At 46.1% G+C, this 22,155-nt stretch overlaps 1 protein-coding gene across 3 annotated transcripts in view; it reads left to right on the forward strand.

Moving 5' to 3' along the window:
• Positions 1-22,155, forward strand: part of KCTD1 (potassium channel tetramerization domain containing 1) — a 176,039-nt gene that overhangs the window by 85,237 nt on the left and 68,647 nt on the right. The window contains exon 1 of one of the 3 annotated variants that reach the window (XM_040632623.1): positions 30-71. The exons of 1 other annotated variant lie outside the window; for it this stretch is intronic. Coding sequence is in view for 1 of the 2 variants with exons in the window: in XM_040632622.1 (XP_040488556.1) it covers positions 417-2,225 (1,809 nt within the window). In the remaining variant the exon portion in view is untranslated. Of the gene's footprint in view, positions 1-29; positions 72-416; positions 2,226-22,155 lie in introns of those variants that run through there. One more of the 3 variants, XM_040632622.1, reaches the window with a different exon arrangement.

The following is a 22,155-nucleotide window of genomic DNA, read 5'->3' on the forward strand; positions in this document are numbered from 1 at the left end:
GCGAGACCGCCCCGCCCTCCCGCCGGCCCTCCCTCTCTCCCGCCCGGGCCCGCGCGCCACTCCGCCAGAGGGTAAGTTGGGAGTGTTTCACCCCCACCGACAGCTCTCCCTCCCCTTTCTCCCCCCCTTCAAAGTTTTCTTAGGAGTGGGGAGAGGGGTTGGGGAGGAAGAGGGTCCAGCCAGCCCCCGTCCTTACCCTCTCCCTGTCTAACTCACCCCCGCCTCCCTTCCCCTCCATCCCCTGCGCGCCGCTGCCCCTCCGGAGCAGCGCTCCGAACTGACAATTGGAGCGCGGCTCCTTTAAGAGCCCGGCTTTGCCTCCCGGTAGCTGAAGGTCATTAAACACAAAAGCTCTCAGCGTTGCGGTCCAATATAGCGCATGCGCCCTGCCCGAGGACTGGCAGAGAGACGGCAATATGGCGAGAATGCCTGGCAGCGGGGACTGTAACACCAGCGCGGGCGGCAGCGCCAGCGCCGCCGCCGCCGCCGCCGAGAACAATGGGGAGCGGGGCGAGGGCGAGCGCGGTGCGGGGGGCCGCGGCCGCCGCCACGGCCGCCCGCACTACTGCAGCGCGGGCGAGGAGGAGGAGGAAGAGGAGGAGGACGACGAGATCCAGGAGGTGCAGATAACGGGGGACGAGGAGGAGGAGGACGGAGGTGGGGGGCTGGAGGAGGACGAGGAGGTGGAAGAGGAGGAGGAAGAGATGGGGCTGGACTGGGATGAGCCCCTGGAACCCGAGGACTCGGCCGGGGAGGAGCTGGAACCCGAGCCGGTCCATATGATCAATATGGACCAGAGCGCCGCGCTGGAGCCCGAGGCGCCGCCGCGATTGCTGGCGCCCCGGGCCCGCGGCGGGCCGCCCGGGGACAGCGCCGAGCTGGACCCCGACGTGCTGCAGCGCCCCGAGCGGGCCCGGCTGAGCGAGAACACCCGGCTGGCCACCCGCTACGCCGTGCGCATCTTCCGGGAGTACCTGAGCGAGAAGGCGCAGAGCCCGGACTTCGAGACCATGGACAAGGGGGCGCTGTGCCGCGTGCTGCGCTCTTTCTACGCCGAGGCCCGCTCCAAGAGCGGCCAGCTCTACAGCAAGTCGTCGCTCATCAGCATCCGCAGCTCCCTCAACCGCTACCTCAACGAGCCCCCGTACTGCCGCACGCTCGACCTCACCAAGGACCCCGAGCTGCGCAGCGCCAACCTGACGCTGGCCGCGGTCATCCGCAAGCTCGAGGAGCAGGGCGCCGGGCCCGTGGTGCAGAAGCAAGCCATCACGCGTGCCGACCTGCGCAAGCTGTACACCTCCAGCGTCTTCAGCACCAACACGCCCTTCGGGCTGCTCAACAAGGTCTGGTTCGAGACGTGCATGTACTTCTGCACGCGCGGCCGCGAGAACCAGCGCGAGCTGGAGGAGGACTCCTTTGGGCTGGCTATGGACGAGGACGGCCGCAAGTTCGTCTACTTTAAGTCCCTCGGGCCCTACCACAAGTCGCGTTCGTCGTCGTGGAGCAAGAAGCGTGCCGAGAGCAGCGACGAGGAGAACTTGCCCCGCATGTACGAGACGGGCACCGAGTTCTGCCCCTACGCCAGCTTCGTAAAGTACCTGTCGAAGCGCAACCCGCTCTGCAAGGCGTTCTTCCAGCGGCCCCGGGACCACTGCAGCGAGGGCGATGTGACCTGGTACGAGAACAAAGCCATCGGCAAGAACTTGCTGGGCACCAGGATGCAGATGCTCTCGAAGGCGGCCAAGCTCTCCAAGACCTACACCAACCACTGCATCGGCGCGGTCTCCATCGCCACGCTCAACAGCATCGCGGGCATCGGCACCAAACTGGGCTCGCCCGCCCCGCAGGGCTGCTACGCGGACGCTCTGAACGGGGCAGCTCGCCACCACTCCCACCACCCCCCCACCCATCCCTCCCACCACCACCGCCCCCAGCCGCCCTCGCTGGGGAACACCTATATCCTCCCCAAAGACAGCCAGGTCGGGCCCGACGTGAAATCCGAGGCTGCGCCCAAGCGCGCTCTGTACGAGTCCGTGTTCGGGTCGGGGGATATCTGCGGCCCCTCTTCCCCCAAAAGACTTTGTATCCGCCCCTCGGAGCCTGTGGATGCGGTGGTGGTGGTTTCCGTGAAACACGACCCCCTGCCTCTTCTTCCAGAAGCCAATGGGCACAGAAGCACCAATTCTCCCACAGTAGTTTCACCTGCTATTGTTTCCCCCACCCAGGTAACCAAACCAAACTCTATGCATGAAATGTTTCTCTGGTACCATTTGGGGACTAACTCGTGCTAATGCAGGTCGGGGTTGGGGGTGGGGAGGAGTTTTAAAAAGTACTAAATATACTGAATCGGATTGGATCTCACCCTTAGAAGCTTAACTCTTGGTGCTTTTCAGGGAAGTTTACATCTAACCTTAAAAGATGTGAGAAGGCACGCACCCTAAATCCCTGCTGCGCAGTTAAGGCTGAAACTTCAAAGTTCGCAGAACAAAAGGGTTGGAGGCAGCGGGGCTTTCCACTGAACGCATGAGTTCCCTAAGGCAGGGTGCAGGAATACCGGGCATATAAAGGAAGCAGTTACTTAAAATATATTTAAATAAAGTAACCATTAAAATATTCTCTTGCATATTCGCCATAACTTATGCAGATTAAAAAAAATTGATACTGACAAAGAAAACATGCCAAGCCCACTTCCTGTATGTGGGTGGAATGTGGAGAGATGGGCAGTCCAGTGCCAGTTTATGCTGTAACAGGTAGTTGAAGGTGAAGTGATGTTCGGGGTGTAGTTTCCATAAACTGAAGTCACTTGTTAATAGATGGGGTATCTGCACTACCAGCACCCTGGGCACCAAACCTTGCTGCCTTTCCCTAGCCCCATGGGGCTCACCATCTAAGGGGGCAGATAAGACTTAATATAGATATTTAATCAAGACCAAACAGCACAGTAGTGTGGCAAGAACACCCACAGTTAAGAGTTGTATGGACCCAGAAGCTGAGCCACCTTGGGCAAATCAGTTCAGCTCTCTGGGCTTTCAGAGTCCTCATCAAGGATTAAGGAACTGTTTTAATATTAAAATTATTTCATTCTAAGCAGTACCAAATTTTAGGTTGAGATTGAGGGCCTCCCTGGATGCTTCTTGTCTTATTATTTAGGGGAATATATTCATATTATTAAAATTGTGTTCATCTTTTGGAGACTTTTCTAGCAGCCAGAAACCAGAGGTCTCTGGGGACTGTGCTCTATTCTGCAGGCAGATGTAGCCACTGGAGCTTTTACAACTTTGACCTCCTTGCCATCAAGCAGAAGTAAGAATTTCGACTGTAGGTCTGGAGGTTGTAGTGCAGGCCCTTCAAGGAACAGATGTCCAGTACCTCTGTGCTGTTTCCGAAGTGGAAATTCCAGTTCTGGACAAACTGACCCTTTCAAAGGTTTACCAGCTAATCAGCAAGCCTCAAGGCCAGCAGAGAAAGGGGCTGTGAATGGTAATATAAACACCAAAGTTCTCTAAAATACACAAGACCTGTAGGCTGTGTGTGTTTCTGTACTTCCAGCGTGCGTGGTACATTTCTGGCAGACCAGGGGTGGGTTTATGGAGTTGTGAGGGCCCAGAGGAGAAGTCTTCGGCGAATTTCTGCTTGCTTTTTCTTTGAAAGCAAAAATAAATGTTCACATTCTTCTGATCAAGTAAGACCCTTAAAACATCCTGGTTTAGAGTAGCACCTGATTAAGAGTTAAACGCCTGAGAAAGCTTATCAGTCTAGATCTGCTTAGAATCATAATGAAACAGTTTTGTCTGCTGGCGTCTGTCCGCTGGTTTCTTGACATCGTTCTCCTATAGAATCATGACTTAAGATTCACAAAAGATGGAGGAGGGAGTTGCTTAGTGGGTTTTGTTTGGGTCTAAGGAATGCAGTTGCCCTGTCACAGTCTCGTGTCCACTGAGTAAGGTAAATTGGTTCTCTAAACCTGACTACTGATTCTTTTCTTTTTCTGAGGTATAGTCAGATAAATATAGATTAAAGTTAAATATAGATTTGAATATCCATATGCTGGCTGGATGGTTATTATGCAAACATTATTTTAGTTGAGCTCCTTGCAGTTAAAACACTACAAAAAGTTGTGCTTTTTGCACATATTTCCGTCAGCTTTTCATTTATGTTAAAGTAAGTTTTTTTAATCAGCATTATGAAATTTTAAAGAAACTCTTCAGTAACTCCCGTAGAGCTCACTTCTGAAGTCTGAGCATTCTAAGAATGAAACGAATGTTTAGTTTATGTAGAAAGCCGATATTAAACTTTTTCCTCTTGTATTTATTAAAACCGCTGTACCATCTGAGGTCCAGGGCATTTCCTGGGGATTGCTGACTGGCTGGGGTTCCTGGCCCAAGCCACTGCTTCAGGAGGTCAACTCCTCTTGCCAGTCATTAATCTTCAGGAAATGCTGTGTGTACCTTGAGTTTCAGTCATTATTACTTAATTATAAACATAGGCTGTCTAACCTTAATATTGGCTAGGCTCATCAGGTGGTATTGCACAGAATTCCACTGTTGACCGTATGATTCTAGACTTCTTGGTAATACTCACACCCTGATGCTCTGATCTCTTCTAACATTGCAAGTTTCTCAAAAAGTGAAGAGCCTGTTACTTTAAGTGCATTCGCTCTTTTTACTTTTTCAGAGTGTTACTGAGTGTGTCATTTGTGGGACTGGTTTTAAAATGAATGCACTCAAGGATTAACGATTATGGAATTTGTGATTTTTACTCATGTGAAGTTCCTGGCTTTTGTTGACTTTGCGGGGGGGGCGGGGCGCGGGGAGGAGTTGTGGTGATGGTTGTGATGGTTGCTTTAAGAAGTTCACTCTTTAATTCTCTGGAATGGCTGTTAAAAGCAAAGGGCAATTCTTGTCTCCCCTCCTCCTGCATAGCTGTCGTGACCTAACAGGATCCAGTTACTGGTGCAGCTTCCTAGCAATCTTGGAGATCACATGATACATTTACAAAGGTTTAGCACAGCCCATCCTACATTTGCAGAGCTGTTCTCCTTACGTGAAAATACGGTATTTTTCCTGCCTCACAGAACAATACTTCAGCTTAGATATCCATCCACGGAGATTTCTAACTTTAGTCTTTATCATTTATACACAAGGAACATAGTAAGAGTTTAAATTCTCTAAATATCATAGCTTTGTTGATAAAGCTTCTGTAGACCGTGCCTCTCTCCAGCACCAAACAAAAATGTGAAAATCAGTTCCCTAAAATATACTTAGACACATTCGTAAGCTTGTGCCAAAGGTGTCTTCAGTTGTTCTTATTTGACTTTAACCAGATTATTTCCAGAAATACTTCTAAGGCATTCTGCAGGTAGGAAATAGGTAGTGGAGAGATTCTGAAGTTGGTGGAGTACATCAGTGTGTCCATCTCATTGGCCTCACTAGGGGCCAGAGTGGGTCCTTACAGTTTCCCAGCTAAAAATTGGAGCAGCCTCTCTGTGGGGGCACTAGTAGTTGTTAATGACCTTGCCTTTGAGAAGTCAGATGTCCATAGCACTGGGGAACAGTCTTCGTTCAGGTGCTTAGTGTGGGAAGGGAGGAGGAATATTCAATCTGTTTGCTTAATAGAAACAAACAAACTAACTAACCTGCATTTTATGTATTACCGAAATAATCGCCAAAGTCTTGTTTTTAATTTGGGAGGGCTGCTCTCTTTCTTAAAGAGGGAATCAAACGTCTATAAACTTGAAGGGTGTAGTGGGTTTAACAGCCAAAGCAGTTTTAACAAGACATTCTTGTAATGGTTATCTGGAGCTATTAGGATTAGCTGCCTTGTTTAAAACAGATATTTTCCTCATTTTTAATGTTAGTTTATGGCTACCTTCCTTTTTTCTGCTGCAGGAATATTTGATGTCCCATTCAGATTGGTGGAGAAACTAAATGTCAGTAACATAACTATGTAACTTTTTTCATTCATGCAGGAAACAGTCATTGAGTATCTGCTAGTGTGGCGTTTGTACCAGGAATCTTTATAAATTAATCCATTTTCCACTTGGCAAGTAGTTGGATTGGCACGATTTTGGCCTCATTAACTATTAAAACCAGATGAAAATAAAGAAAGTTAAAAGGTGAAGCACTTAATGTTTTGCAGCAGTGATTTCGGGAAAGAAATCTGTATTTTTAACTCTTACATATTGTTATTATAGTCATGATACAAGTGAGTTATTTTAAATTGCTATGAACCCGCATGTATGTCAGCTCACTATTAAATCTGATCCAGGAAACAGGGAAAGGAGTGTTTGCTGCGAAACGAGAAAGTGGCTCGCATTCACTTAAAACTTAAATCTTTGTGTCACCCTGATTTTAAAATCTGGCTCCCCCAAATGAGCGTTACCTAAAAGGCCATCCTCTTGTCACTGCAAATGAGAGCCCCTTCTGCAGGTGGGACTGCTGAATCAGGTTCTGCCTTGCTAGGCCAGGCAAAACCCCACTGGTTATTTAATAAAAAGTTCAGTTTCAAGTTAAACTTTTGGTGTCCTAGCTGCCATTTGAAAAGCAGAATTGATGTAGGAGTTGGCATTGCGGTTACCCGAGTGGAAAATCTTGGGAGCAAACGTATAAGGTGGGTCTGTCATTTGCTGGAACTTTATTTCTAGGACCCATTTTTACTTCTCTTGATTGATTCTTCACTGCATAACACCAGTTAGTCAGGATGTCTTTTTAAAGACTTCTCTGGACAATTGAGACAGCGGAGAAGGTGGGGGAAATTAGTTGGTCCAAAAAGGGGTATCGATGGACCCTGATGAACCAAAATGAAACAGATTTGAAACATTGCATGGGCAAACTTTTTTATTGCACGCTAGTGGTGGTGTAAAGACACTGAATTGAAGTCAACCATTGTTGATAGAGCCTCTGTCTGCCTGCTAAGTACTTGTCTAAAGGAGCAGGATGTGGCCCTTGCCCTCAGGGCTCAGTGGGGTTTGCAGGAGATGGGCAAGTTAGTGGGCCTCAGGCTGGAGTGATTGTCTGCTTGGTACACGCACATCACAGTGGAAATGATGAACATTTAAGGTTAGGTTCTATAAGATTTTAGGCTCCTTGGGTCTTCAGATTTGTAAAAGTTTCTCTTTGTCTGTTACTCTTCGAGGGAGGTCGGTCTCTGGATGGTGTCGAGTCTTTATAACAGGGAATGAGCTTCTATTCTAGATTGTCTAGAAGGAAATGAGTGTTTAAGCCGGTTGAGATACCTCACCATAGCAAGGGCTGCATTTCCTAATGCCCGTGGCTTTAAACGAGACAGCCCACCACGGTATATCCACTCCGCTACAGCAGACCAAACCTACAGACATGTTTTAGGTTTCCAGTAATTCTCCCTGTCCTTCTGTTCAACTTTCTTTACACTCGGACTTCCTTTCAGCTTATATACTTTAACAACCTGACAGAGCCTGTTCTTTCTCTCTAAAAAAGATACATTTATATATGACTGCCAACTTTTATTTGTCACTCTTTTTTTTTTATTCATATCCTATCCTAAACTTGGTCCATGTACGGGATTTTTCAAAAACCACAAAGCGGGAGATCTCTCACAGGACTGTAAACAGTCCAGAGTGTCTGAGCTTGATCAGACGTGTCACAGGCACTTTGCTCTGGGGCTGCTTTGGGAACCCCAGTGGGAACTTCCTTCTGGAAACCCACTGCATTCTGAGATCTGTGGTTCCTGTTGAGGGACTGCAAACACTTGAGCCCCTCCTGGCCCTCCAGGCAGTGAGTTTGGTTGTGTTTAATATGCGGGGTGCAGGGAAGTCACAGGGAGTGCTCCTCATCCTGGAGGAGAGGTGTGAGGATGACAGAGGGCTCCCATGTTGTTGACGGAGTCCATGCATATAACCCTGGAAAGCTGAGAGACTTGGGGCAATCTTGAAGGGAGAGGATTGGGAGCCCGCCACAGCAGCTCAGTTATTCCCACATCACCAGCCCGTTCTGCGCCTCCCACCCCTCCACCTCAGCGACCCCCCAGTAGGCATTTGAAAATCACCTTTATCACGAAGACCTTTCCTGGGAGGATGTAGCCTCATTCACACCCTGAACATCTGCTTTCCCCTGATCACCTGGCAGTGAACCCTGGAAGATGGGCGTTGCGATCCGGTCTGGGAGGAAGGAGGTAAAAATGTGCTACCCGAAAAGGCTGACAGATTTAAGAGAGCATTAGGTTGTAGGCTTCTAGGAAAAAAGGAGAGGAATTCAGAAAGGAATGCTGAGGGATGGCAGAGATAAATGGCACTTCCTTGTGAGTAATATGGTCACCAAATTAGAATGTCAGGACTAGTTTGGAAGCTTTTAATCATCATTTTCTAGTTTACTCCATGTCTCCAGTGCAGGTGAACCCGGTTCAGTCCCTACCCTTCCTCTCAACCCAAGAAAAAGGGAGCTGTTCTTTATGGCACCTGTCCCATGTGGCTGTTTTCCCCCATGTGCAAGCTAGTAGATACACTATATATGTACATATATATTTATGTGGTATTTGTAATTTCTGCTCCCCTCCTTTAGACAGCGTGGTCATGGATAATACATTCATGCAGATATATGCAGATACAGATGCATAAGTATGTGTATATAAGCTTGATACGTGAGGAAATCCTCCATTTTGTTACTGTGGTCTGAGACGTAAGTGTTTAAGGCAAGTTTCTTGAGTTTGTGGATTGGTTATGAGACGGGAACGTGCTGTGTTTCTCTTGCCAGCTAGATTGAAGGAATGTAACGTGTAACTTAGAAATGAGAGCTGTTTCAGCATTCCCAGCTTCCTTGCTGTTCTGGGTGAGCCCCTGGACCTGGTCCAGGCAGGAGCGAACGAGGGGCGTGCTCTGGCCACGGAGTTCTCATCCTGTTGGGCCTCGGTCTGCAGAGACGAACGAGACCCTCCGTACAGAGTTTTGATGTCGGCTGTCACAACCGCTGACTGAGTCTGTAGTTCCGAAGTGGAGTGTAATCATTAATAATGACCAAGATACACCAGGGTTGTGTGTGGCTTCCTTTTTTTTTTTTTTTTTTTTTTTTTTTTTTTTTTTTTACCATGGTCTACTGACCAGCAGCCTCTGCGTCACTTGGGAACTTGTCAGAAATGCGGGATCTCTCCACGCCGTGCCCCTGAGTCTCTTCTGCATTTTCACATGATTCCCAGGCAGTTGATGTGTGCAGACCGTCTTGATGAGTATGGACCCGTGTGGTCTCCTTTCGTTCTCATCCAGCCCCTCAAGGAGTTGTCACCATTTCCGTTTTACAAAGGAGGAGACTGAGGTTTAACTAACCTTACTTGACTGACTTGCTTAAGGTCTCAAGTGATCAGTAACTGTGCCTGGATTCGGATCCAGGCCCGTTCGATTCCAGAGTGTCCGCTTTTAAATCCGTCGTCTGTTGATTCCAAAATTCTTACCAGCCGTGCAAATAGGAAAATCCAGTAAAGAGAAGGTGATAGAACATTGGATTGATCTTACTACCTGAGGTGCCTTCTTAGAGCAACTTCAGAAGAGAGCTTGTTACCATCGAGCAAAAATAAGTAAATAAATAGAGAACCGGGAAGAGGATTTGCAGGGAGCACGAGCCGCCGTGTTGCTGCGTGCGGTCCCCCAGCCCGGGGCGGATCTGGGGACCACAACTGCCTCTGGAGAAGCCCTGTCACACGGCGGTTAAGAACAGATGCCCGTGCCAGACCCCTGGACAGAGTCAGTGGTCCAGTTTCCTGCTCAGTCGGTGGGGAAGGTGGTCACAGCCACCTGGCAGGGTCGCCCGTGTGAAGCGAATGACGGTTTGAGAGGCGCTGAAAGCCTGCGCGCTCTGGGAACATTTTCTGTTGTTTTATTATCTTAGCACAGGCTGTCTTCATATATGAAAAACTGCTGGTCTTGGTGTTAAAGTCCCCGTCTCGGTCTTCAGTTTTCTCTTGTAAATCGCCGGTCTGGCTGCTGGGGGGGTGGAGGGCTCTGCTGTTTCTTCTTCAGGGGCCTGCCCAGACTCGGCCAGTAGCAGTGGCTCTGCTCTCCCGGTTGCTGGGACGTCTCCAGGCCTCTGGCTCACCAGGGCCCGCCTGTCTCTCACTTACCTAAGTAAGAAAGCCTGTGGGGCGCCTGGCTGGCTCCATCAGAAGAGAGTGCAATTCCTGATCTTGGGGTCTTGAGTTGGAGCCCCATGTGGGGTGTAGAGATTACTTAAATTAATAAAACGTGAAAAGAAAAAACGAGAGAGAGAGCCCATCTCTCATCCCCGTGGATGCTTTGCCCCAAAGCCTGTTTTTCTCTCCTCTGCTTTTCCTTAAGATTTGCATGTGCTGTGGCCCCAGGCAGGACTGATCCCTACATCTTGTAGGTTTATTCTGCAGACTGCTCCCATTTCTCTTTCGAAAGCCTTGGAAATTTTTAAGTGCTAAAGGGAGGTAGGGAGAGTTCCCATAATTGAGGCCCAGACTCCATCAGATTTGCAAAAGTTGGCTTAGAATGAGATCAACAGCTTTTTACAAGAAATGGAAATTTATTCGGAATGGTTTGTGATTCTGGGAGTGGTCATCACACTGGAGTTTTGACAGCATCGGGAAGGTCATTATAGTAATAACTTCCAGTATTCTAGAAGTAGGGCCTATATTTGGCTAGATCGTGTGTTGTGGTATTTGCATTTCCTTAATGCACAATTGGACAATAATTTTCTAAAACTCGACTTCTGTCTTGGAGATTACATAAATCAATGGGCATTCCACTTAAGTTGAGGTGTAATAATATATGTTTTGAACAGACTGCAGACTCAGGTAACTGGTGGTGTTTTGATGCAGGATTGCTGACCAGTTAACGACCTCTTGTGATTTAAGTTGGACAAAGTGCTCTTATAAAGTAGAAATGGTTGATATGACGATGCAGGGATTCATTACCATAATTTAGCTTGCCTTTCAATTATTCACAGTATTCAGCCACCGTGGTCCTTAAAGGGATAACTTTGTGGGCTTTTAGAATTGAATTAATTCTGTGAGTTAATAAATATAATTATCTATTAATTTTATTAAGCCAGCTCATCTGGAATGTTGGCTTCTATTTTATGACATGCTTTCTGACAAAACTATACCTAAGTAGATTTTAGATACTTTCTTCCATCGTGAACAAATATCTGTTTTTTTACTCCAGGAAAAAAAACCTTGCAGGATGTTTATTTTTCACTGGATTGAGGTAGCAGTTTAAAATCACGTTGCTGTAGAAACCCACAGTTTCTTATTATAGAAGTATAACAAGAATATTAGAAAACTGATTGAGGTAGCTTCTTTTTCTTTTCCTTACAACTCCGTGTTCATTCACATGTTAATTTTTTATAATTAATGATAGAAGATTCATAATGGTAGTGATTTCGCTGTTTTCTGGATCGTTTCATAAGGGGAAGGAGGAGGATGAGATTCTAGGTATGTTTCTCCAGTTTTTGTTTTTTTTTTTTAACTTATGAAGAGGATCATGGTTTAACTACCATCTCAAGTGATACGTTTTAGAACCACCTCTTGGGGGGGCGCCTGGGTGGCACAGCGGTTAAGCGTCTGCCTTCGGCTCAGGGCGTGATCCCAGTGTTATGGGATCGAGCCCCACATCAGGCTCCTCCGCTATGAGCCTGCTTCTTCCTCTCCCACTCCCCCTGCTTGTGTTCCCTCTCTCGCTGGCTGTCTCTCTCTCTCTCTCTCTGTCAAATAAATAAATAAATAATCTTAAAAAAAAAAAAAAGAACCACCTCTTAGGAGATGAGTGATGATCTAAGAAGAGAAAGGTCAAGATGAAGAATGCTGTCCAGAAAAACTCTCAAAATAGGGTTTATTTATAAAAGGCATTTATCGAGCACTTACTGTGTGCAAGGTGGGCATTTGGGGAGGTAAGGAATAACTTAGAAATAGTAAAGAGAAGACGCTGGAGAAGCCAGAATGGCAATACCTAGGTTAAGTCAGAAGAAGGGCTAGTTGGGAGAGGAAGCAGAGGGTCTTGGCTCATTTAACGACTATTCATAAGTTATGTGTTACTGTCTAAGAAATGGGACGGAAGGTGGCTTAACGAAACTGAAGGACTAAACACTGAAATCTTAAAAGTGTATAAGGAGCATGTGAAAACTTGGAAAAAATAAAATCTTGTCTTGTCAAAATTTAAGCCTTTTCTTTGCTATCACTTTGAGAACACGGCTGTTTTCGATGTCCCAGCACGAAGCAGGGTGCCACGTTTCACTACCTGTCAGCCCCTCCAAATGTTCACCCGGTTGTCAAACCATGCATTGTAAGGTGGAGTATTCGTGTAGTAACCCAAAGAAATTCTGAAGTGGTTCTCTGTCACGGTTTACGTTTTGATTACCACTTTTGCAGTCACTAAAAGCCCGGCTCCCTTGGTGCCCAGCAGTATTTCCTTGACATTTTGGGCCTGTGGGATGTACTGTGAATCCTTAGTTACACTCGGGTACTTGCGAACAGTGCTTTGCGGATTGCGAAGGGCTCTCGTGTATGTGACTTCGTTGTAAGGAAGCCAGGTAGGGCACTTTCTGGTGTCAGGTGCTGGGTTAGAAAGATGATGGGGACACAGATCAAGTCCTTGTCCTTGGAGGACTCACTCACCGTCTCGTGGAGGAGACAGACAAGGAACATGAAAATAAACCCTGCTCGTGGAATATGCCCTGTGATAGTCTCCACACACAAGCAAGCTGAAGGGGGAGTGGATAGGAAGGGGAGAAAAACTGACCCTTGGAGAGGTTAGGCAGTTTCTCAAGTTCACCTTGCTAGGGAGGAGCGAAGTTGAAGTTCCAGTTCCAACCCCAGGTCGAGGCCTCTTGTATGCTGGTACTTTTTTGGCTATGATTTATAACTAAAGTAAAAAAAAAAGCAGTGCAGTTATATAGCACTAAAGAAAAGAAAAAGGACACTGAACCACAAGTGTTCACATGGATGTGTCTTTTATTATTTTTTAAAAGATTTTATTTATTTGAGAGAGAGAGCACGGGCGGGGGAGGGAGAGGGAGAAGCAGGGCAGGGGAGGGGAGGAGGAGGGGGTTCAATCCCAGGATCATGATCTGAGCCCCGAAGGCAGACACTTAACCCACTGAACCACCCAGGCACCCCTGGATGTGTCTTTTAAAACTAAAAGGATCTTAATGTGATTTTTGTGCTTTTGAAGTTGCAAGAACATAAAAGGGAACATCTTGGATTAGGGTAAAATAGAATGGCCCAGTCTTCCAAATGTCAGCACATAGTCAAGACAACAGGGGCTGAAAGCTGTGGTTGGATTGATTTGGGGAGCTTCTGTGGAGCCCCCGGTGCAGTGGTTGAGGGCTGGCCACTCCCCTTCGGGTCTGGCACTGGGGCAGGTTGCGGGTCTCTGCCGGCCTATGACTGTTCTCTGCAGAGGTTGAGGACCTGCTCCCCAAGGNNNNCTTTCCCACTTCACTCAGAGCACTTAATGAAAAGAAAAAGTGAGCCCCGTTCTGATGCCGAGTTATGACTAGTAAAAAGAACCAATAAAAATGACTATAAAGTGCCTGACAAATAGAAACTGTTTAATAATACTAAGGCGCTTTATGGGGCAAGGGTTTACCTCTTGGCGCAGGATGACAGGGCTTCCTGCACAGGCACTTTCCCTTCTGCTGCTCTTGCCAGGCGGTTCTCGCCCAGCTGGGACCAGCGAGCAAGACGGACTGTCAGCCTGGGGTCACCGGACTTCTTACTGCAGGACGATCGTAGGGAATTGTGGGTGACAACAGATAACAGGAGGGATAAAGGATACTTTGGGGACACAGGAGCCAAAGGGAAAACAAGGAAGAGATGCAGGGAAAAAAGGGAAGGGGAGGTAAGTCGCTCAGGCATCTCCAGTCTTACGGGAAGTTTGGGGGAAACAACACTCTCAATCTGTTCTCGGTAGACCTCCCAAAGGATAGACCGAGTCAGAGCTGGGAGAATAATTACCCTGAATGGCCTTGGGCAAGTTACTTAGTTTCTCATCTCTTAGAGCAGGATAATGGGAATACTGTTGTGAGTAGTAAAAGCCCATAGCACGGGCTCAGTAACGGTAACTTTGTTAAAAAATTCTGTTGGTTAGAGATTATTGACCAGCTAGAGGAAAAGGAAAGGGGTAGTATCATTTACAGCTGATCCTCAATATTCTCTCTCATTTTTTAAGAATCTTTTTTTTTTTAAAGTAGGACCTGAACTTGATCTCTAAGATCGAGACCTGAGCTGAAATCAAGAGCGGGACATTTAACTGACTGAGCCACCCAGTGCCCCAAGATTTTATTTTTTAAGTAATCTCCACACCCATTGTGGGGCTTGAATTTAATAACCCCAAGATCGAGTCACATGCTCTACCAACTGAGGCTGCCACGTGCCCCCTCGATATTCTCTTTTAAAGCTAAGACAGAAGATCCAAAAAAAAAAAAATCACAAAATATTTATAAACACAAGTGAAAGAATGTAAACATGCAAAAAAAAAAAAAAAACCAGTTGGAGAACCTGCATCTATGCTAAGAATAAAATAATGATCATGAGAAGGTGCAGGATAAAAACTATAAAGTTCAGAGAGAGATGGATACTAAGTTCTAGGTACCCTTTTTTGACTGGTGTGTAATTCACTGAAATACAAAAATAAAATTAAACTCTCAAGCTTTTATTCTCTCATATCATGAAGAGGAAAATTTAAATATACTTTATATAAAATGTTTAAAGGATTCATTTTGGACTAACTTTTAAGTAGGTCTTAAACAGCAAAGTTGAAATGACTTATAAATATTAGCAATATAAGTCTTCAGTGTTCAATAAAATTATCCCTCTCATTAAAAAATACACCATTTGATTTTTCCTAATTACAAGAGTTGAATTTATGGAAACCGATCTCTTTTTATTTATAATTTTCATTAGAATGTACTGATACCAGTAAAGCATAATCTAAATTTGTTTGAATAATCAAGTATCCTAATCCGATAGAATATATTAACTAGGATCTTTTAAACGTCTATCATTAAAAACAGTACTATGACCAGATGATAAATTGCAACACGGTTTTTTGTTGTTGTTTTTTCCTTTTAATAATTTAAAAAACATTCTATGGCCACTTTGCAGCCCGAAAAGATCTCATCCAGATGCAAGAAAGAATATGAAACTTTCTGGCAATGTATTGCATAGAACAGTGGCACTCTTTGTGTTAAAGTGCTAATTTGAGAGAGATTATGTCATTCTCTTAACTCTCTTTTCCTGCCTGACAAATAAAATACTTGCTTAGCTGTCATAAATCATGAAATAATTCACATTTTACTCTTAATTTCGTTTATACCAACTTGTTTAGCAATGAAGTCAGTAAATGTTGTCTACATCATGAACTATGAATACCATTAGCATCGGGAGCATTGCTTGGGGTGAGGGCTACACCTCTCATTCCTGAAGAATTCATCCCCGTGGTCAATTGAATGCTAACATATACGATAACGTGTTTCTGTTAGTACTCATTGCACATTATTCCGTCTAATCCCCATGACAGTCTTAGAGTCTCGAAAGTTGAACGGCCTGCCCCGAGAGGGACAGGCAGTACGTGGCGAATTCAGGACTGGATTCTGGGTCTCTCGCCCGTCTGTTTATTCAGTGCGTGGTTACTGAGCATCTAGTATGTGCTAGTCAGTGACAGCCAGTAAAGAGCAAGACAGAAGGTCTCATTTCTCATGGACTTGACATTCAAGTAGGAGTGACATTAAAACTAATGAAACGATCTTTAACAGACTAAATTGGCTGGGTGGCTACCCCCTCCTTCTGACGTGCCCCCCCATCTCCATCGCTTGGGTCCCACTTATACAGAAGCAGGCCATATACACGCTGGCCATTTGTGGGAACCTAATCATAGGTGGGGGTCTGCATGAACCCAGGGCAGACGGAGCTGTGACTGGCTGCGTCCCCTCTTCCCGAGAAAGATGGCTCGCTGTTGGGTGAGTCACAGTGGACTTAGGTTTCCCTATAAGATAGTAGGGGAAGGACAGTAAACTCATTTCTTATGAACTCAAGTGGATAACACCTCTGACCACCTCAGTTTGTTAGGTGGGGTGAGGAAACGGAGGCCCGGGGAGCTGGAGTAGCAGCATCTGGTCTAGAGTCAGGAATTAGTCCTGATTTATAGTCTCAATCTCTTTCTCGGTCGACAAAGCCCCCCTCTCCTCACTTGCTGGCTTATGTGTCACCTTTACGACGTGATTGCTTCAGACTTGACTCAGTTCATATTTGTGCTGGTCTTGGTTCTCCCCTGTCACCCACTGCAGCGTGACCTGCTGAGGAACTGAGGTCTATCTTCTCCGGGACACATACTCCCCTGGATTGCCTCTCTCAATAGGTCTGTTGGAAATTCTGCTTTTCTCCCCATCCTGCAAAAGAAATCAGCTAAGGTGTTGCTGATGGAATGAAAAGAAAATATTAACACAGGTGGTTACTTGTTCGGGAAACCCTTAGTCCATATTTGCGATGCTAAGGGATCCTGGATTAGCACCCGAGACTGGGAGAGGAGCTGGCACAGCGGCTGGTGAAACTAAACTGTGTCCGCACCTCACCGGCTCTTAATCAGCTAACTCACCTAAACCAATTTACCAGAAGCCCTTCAGTGAGACGACTATTACAGAAATACCTGGTCAGGCGACCTTTAGACTTCCTTCCCCTTAATCCCTTCCTAGGATCCTATCCTGGCAAGGAGATCTGCAGATCAAATTTTTACAAACCAAATGTTTGTAAATTAGATCGCAGTTTAAATGCACTGAAGGAAATTTTGTTCTGGAGCCTTCACTGCTCCTTGATGTAAATTCCAATGTCCGGTCGGTCTGCTGAACCACTCTTTGGCATACTGATAGGGTCTGCTGCCATTTCTATTTTGGGTATTTATGTGTTTTAAGGATGTGTATATATATCTTTTTTACAATATTCAAACTAATGTGCTGTATAAAGTCATATATCTGACTTAATGTATATCAACCTGTGGTTGAAATTTTCTAATCGATTGAGGGTTATTTTATCTCTGTTTGCCATACGCAGAGTAGCTCTTCAAAAAATAATGGTTGAATATTTTTAAGAGTGAGAGTTAGTATTTTCATGATTTTTATTTGTTTTAGTCTTTAAATAACATCCGCTCCTGGGACATTGCCTCTTTTGCTCACTGCTTTATCCCCCCTGCCTGGTACAGTGGTTGGCCCATTTTAGGTGCTCAAAAATATTCATAGAAATGAATAAAACAATTTTATGTTAACATTTTAAGGATAATTGATAATCTTTGCCCTCTTAGCTTTGAGCAGAAAGGATTTAAATATTTCGCCTTCATTTGAAAAAATGGAAACTAATTCTTTAGCTGTGAAGGTTAGAAATAAAAAGTTCCTCCAATCACACATTAAAAAAAAACCCCACCTTTCCTTAAACATTTTTGCACACCTACTGTGTGCCTCACTGTGCTATGCTCTGAGCGTCAGATGGTTAAGACTGTGCCCCTGGAGATTAATTCAAGTTCTGTTGCATAGGTTCCAAATTTAATTTGTTCTCTTCTGTTGATTTCTTCTTCTTCTTCCTCCTCTTCTTCCTCCTCCTCTTCTTCTTCTTCTTCTTTTTTTTAAGATTTTATGTATTGGTCAGAGGGAGAGAGCACACAAGCAGGGAGAGCGGCAGGCAGAGGTAGAAGAGGGCTCCTCACTGAGGAGGGAGCCCGATGTGGGGCTCGAAGCCAGGACCCTGGGATCACGATCTGAGCTGAAGGCAGACGCTTAACCGACTGAGCCACTCGGGCGTCCCCCTTCTGTTGATTTCTTAGCACACGTAGGAATCACATTCACCCAAATGAATCACCACCTGGTGATAACTGGTGGTGGGAACAGCACTGACCTAACAGACGTGTGAGCCCAGTTGGCAAGGTTGTGCACTCTGGGGACGAGGGAGGGACAGGACTAAGATGGACTTTGCCAAGGTCGCCAAACCTGGACTTCGGTCTCTCCCTCTGTGTTTTAGGTGGGGACCAGTGTTCACCTCTCTACCACAGGCCCACTCAAACTATCTTTTCTTTCCTTTTTTCCTTTCCCCATCTTCCTCATTTCCCCTCTGTCTCTCCCAGGCTCAACCTCCAACCTCATAACAGCTAAGAGAAACCCTTTTTACAAAGGCACACGTTTGATGTCACAGAGTCACGCAGTCTATCATATTTGCTCACATTATAGAGTTGAGAGTGTAAAACTGAAAATTTCTCAGGGAACTCCAACTTTAGGGGGTCAGTGTTACAGGTTGGGTTCAGGGAGAAGAGTTCTGTTCACTTCCGGTCTGTGTTGTCTGGCTAGTTACCTTGGGTTTTGTGGTTAATTCTGGTGTTAATTCTATTAATATTAAGGCATGTCATACATATACTGTGTTAGAAGATATCGATGACTGTTGTTACTAACCCCATTTTACTTTTATGAGACTTGCTCATGGACTCCAGATGCCTTTTTTTATCGTCCCCAGCTAAAGAAAAGAAAATCAGTCCTCCCCAGGGTCTTTAATATCATTTGGGAATTGATGTCTGTTCTGGTTTTAGGCACAACCTCCTTGGGTTATGGTTTCTTTTAAATTTAAAGAATGGTCTGAGGGGATTAAGGACAGTTAATAAAAGGATACAAACCCACCTGCTTTTCCTTTTTCTTAGTACTTTTTTTTCCACTTGTCTGTTACTCTTGGTTCTTCTTTGGGCTTTAGTCTTTGTTTTCACTTCAAGGGGAAGCAGAGAGAACAGAGAAGGGAAGAAGGATTTTGATCTGAGAGACATGCTAGACAGGGAAGTGTATGCACAAAGGCCTTGAGGCAGGAAAGAGCATGGAACATTCTAGAATATCCCAGGACTGAAAGGAAATCTGGGCTTTGAGCATAGAGAGTGATGGGGAGTGGTGAGAGAGAAAGCTGACACATTCTCAGCAAGGACCTTATCAGTTCTAGGCCATGTTAAAGGTTTCAGACCTCATCCTATGGCCTGGGCGGTTATGGAAGGGTTTAAGCAAAGGAGGACAGCGTCCAATTTAACTTTTTTTTTTTTTTTGCAAGTTTTCTTCAATTAAGATGTGCACCATGGATTGCAGAGAAAGTAGAACAAGGGTGGGCAGAGGCGATGGTACCTAAGAGCTGTAATATGGTAGTAGTGGGGGTAGGGAGAAGCGGTGGATGATTTGTAATATCTGAGAGGTGGAATCGACAGGGCATGGAGCCTGATCCTGGTGAGGGGGGGTGTGGGGGGAGCAGAAGGAGTTCAGGTAATGGACAAGGCAAATGGGGGTGCTGCATATTAGAACAGGGCCTGCTGCAGGGGGAGCCCTGGGGAACAGGGGGAGTTCCACTTTGGAGATGTTGGATTTGAGAGGCTCATGGGACAACCAAGTGGAAATGTTGGATGAGTAGGTAGATAACAGGTCTGGCCAAAGTCTGGGCTGGAGGGTCAAACTTGGGAGTTCATCAGCTTATAGATGGTAATTGAAGCCACTCGGAGTGCATTATTTTGCCTAGAAATCGTAGTGAGAGAAGAGGGCCCCCAGACACTCAGCTATTCCCAGGCAGCGCAGAGAAGGGGTTGCTGGAGCCACACGGAGCTTGTGGGGTACAGTGTATCAGGAGCTAAGGGAGTGGTCGGTTTTGTTACTGCAGCTGAGATTTCAAGTAAGGTGGGACCTCGGGGTATGTCTCTGGCTTGTCCACAGGGAGGCCGGCCATTAGCGGTCTTTGTAGTGTAGTTTTGTAGATGGTGAGCAGAAGACATGCTGGGGTGATCTGAGGGTGCAGTGAGAGGCCAAGAGAGGGAACGAGCCGCTTCTTCCAGGTTTCACTGCAGGAGAGGAAGGGAGTGGGAGAGTCGAGGCTGGAGGTGAGGGGGTGGATTTTATATGTTTTTAAGATGTAAGAGACCCACACATGTTTACATGTTGATGAGAAGGAGTCCATAGAGAGCAAGAGGGGTGACAGGGTGACAGGATCCAGAGGATGGGTGGAATGACTGCTTTGGGTTGTTTCATTAATACTTTTATGTATTTCTAAAATCCCTGACCCAGGTTAGACTACGAGAACACTGTAGCCTTACCTCCCTCCCAGGGCACTCAGAGCCCCTTCCTCTGCCAACCCCCCCAGCGTGTCCCCTGGGGAGGCTGAATTCCTGTTCAGTAAAGGGGTCTAGCTCTGTACTTAGTGGGCAGTCCTCGATCACCGACAGTCTTCCCCGTTTAGGAGAACATGCACATCCTTTATCCTTTGTATTTGAATGGAGTAATTGACAAAGCAGAGGATGGAGTTCAAGATGGAGCCCCTCTTCATTGAAAGAAAAGCTAGATCAAATAGGAACACTGTATGAAAATGTTTCTCAGGCCAGGGAGGCCATGTAGGAATTGCATTCTGTACAGCCAGCTTGCTGGGTCTTGAGTTTCTTGCATTCAGGTAGGCTCTCCTTAGCATCACTTTAACTGATTTTTAAGTATCCTGAAGGGGCGCCTGGGTGGCTCAGTCGTTAAGCATCTGCCTTTGGTGGCTCAGGGCCTGATCCCAGCGTCCTGGGATCGAGCCCCGCATCGGGGTCTTCTGCTGGGAGCCTGCTTCTTCCTCTCCCACTCCCCATGCTTCTGTTCCCTCCGTCGCTGGCTGTCTCTCTGTCAAACAAATAAATAAAATCTTTATTAAAAAAAAGTATCCTGCAGGTATGCAGAGAGAGACAATTTTTAGACTCTAGTCTGAGTTGGACCTGAATAAAGTAGATGCTCAAAGAAAAGGGCTTCTGTTTGCTGGCTTTTTCGGGGGGGGGGGGAGGATTAGTTATTTGCAGCAAGTGCAATTTTTTAAACTTACTTTTTTCTTAATAAACTTTATTTTTTAGAGCAGTTTTGGCTTCCCAGCCAAATTCAGCGGAAAACCCAGAAAGTGCCCACATATACCCTGTCCCCACGTAGCCTCGCCTCCCCCACTGTCAACGTCCTGTAGGCCAGTGATACATTGTTACAGTTGATGACCCTACATTGATCCCTCCTTAGCATCCAAACTCCCTTGTGTTACTTTTGTACATTTTGTACCTTCTTGGTGCTGCGCGTTCTTGGGTTTTGACAAATGTACAAGGACGTGGATCCTCCCTTGCGGTATCACGGAGTCGTTTCCCTGCCCTAAAAATCCTCTCTGCTGCACCTGTCCTTCTCTCCCTCCCCTCTATTTCCGTACTCGTTTGCTTGCACTGCTCTCTTCCATGTAAACGCACAAATTTGCTTTTCAAATTTCTCCTTTTTGAAGATCTTGATAGAACCCTAATGATAGCTTTGTTTTGGTTTGAGTACTTTTGTACACAGCAGAAAAATTCAGCCACTGACCTGGAATTATAGCTTTAAAGCAATAAGGCATCTAATTCCAGCTTTTCTCTTCTCTCAGTAAGTATTCCCACCCCTACCCCGGCCATTTAAATGCTCTGTAGTTAACATTTCAACAGAAGCTTTTTTTCCTTTCCTTTGGGGGAGGGACAGAGGAGAAGGCAGGCCCGCCCTTGACCCTTGCCTCCCAAATCCCTGCGGGGCAGTCAGCTGAGCATCTGTTCTTCGTGTTTGTATTTGGCCCCCTCTTGTGTGCTGCCGAGTGGATTTCTGTTCCTAAAGAGCCTAGAAGGAGAAGCTGTGGCTCTTAAAGGTACTAACAACAGTGTTCTCAGCAGGGACTTTAAAAGAAAAATGGAGAAAGGTAGTTTGGGGATTAAGGGGTTAAACCATTAGCATTCTGGGCTCGCTGTTTACTCATTGCTACTTTATACAGAAATACATTGCTTTAAAGCCTAGGGAAACTGGCAATTGTAAATTCTGCTGTGTGACAGTCAGTCGGAAAGATCCCTAAACGTGCAGGGTTGATTGGATTGAAAAGACCGATCCTTCCGGAAAGGGCCACGCTCTGCATCAGCTTTACCCACACATAGCGCTTCCCATTTCCAAGCCTCTGTCCAGCGTCTCCTTTCCCATATCCTTCTGGATGCCTCAGAGGAGACAGGAATAAAGCAGGCATCCCTTTTCAGACTCCACGTGCACCATTGTCCTGACTTTTTTCTCATTTCACTAATATTCATATTTACCTACTGTTTTTCCATGGACTGTTTTACATTCCTCCCAAGTGATGGTAGGCACGAAATCACAGGTCTGATGTGCTAGCTAT

The sequence above is a fragment of the Ursus maritimus genome, unplaced genomic scaffold, assembly GCF_017311325.1.
Source record: "Ursus maritimus isolate PB19 unplaced genomic scaffold, ASM1731132v1 scaffold_18, whole genome shotgun sequence".
Taxonomy (NCBI): Eukaryota; Metazoa; Chordata; class Mammalia; order Carnivora; family Ursidae; genus Ursus; species Ursus maritimus.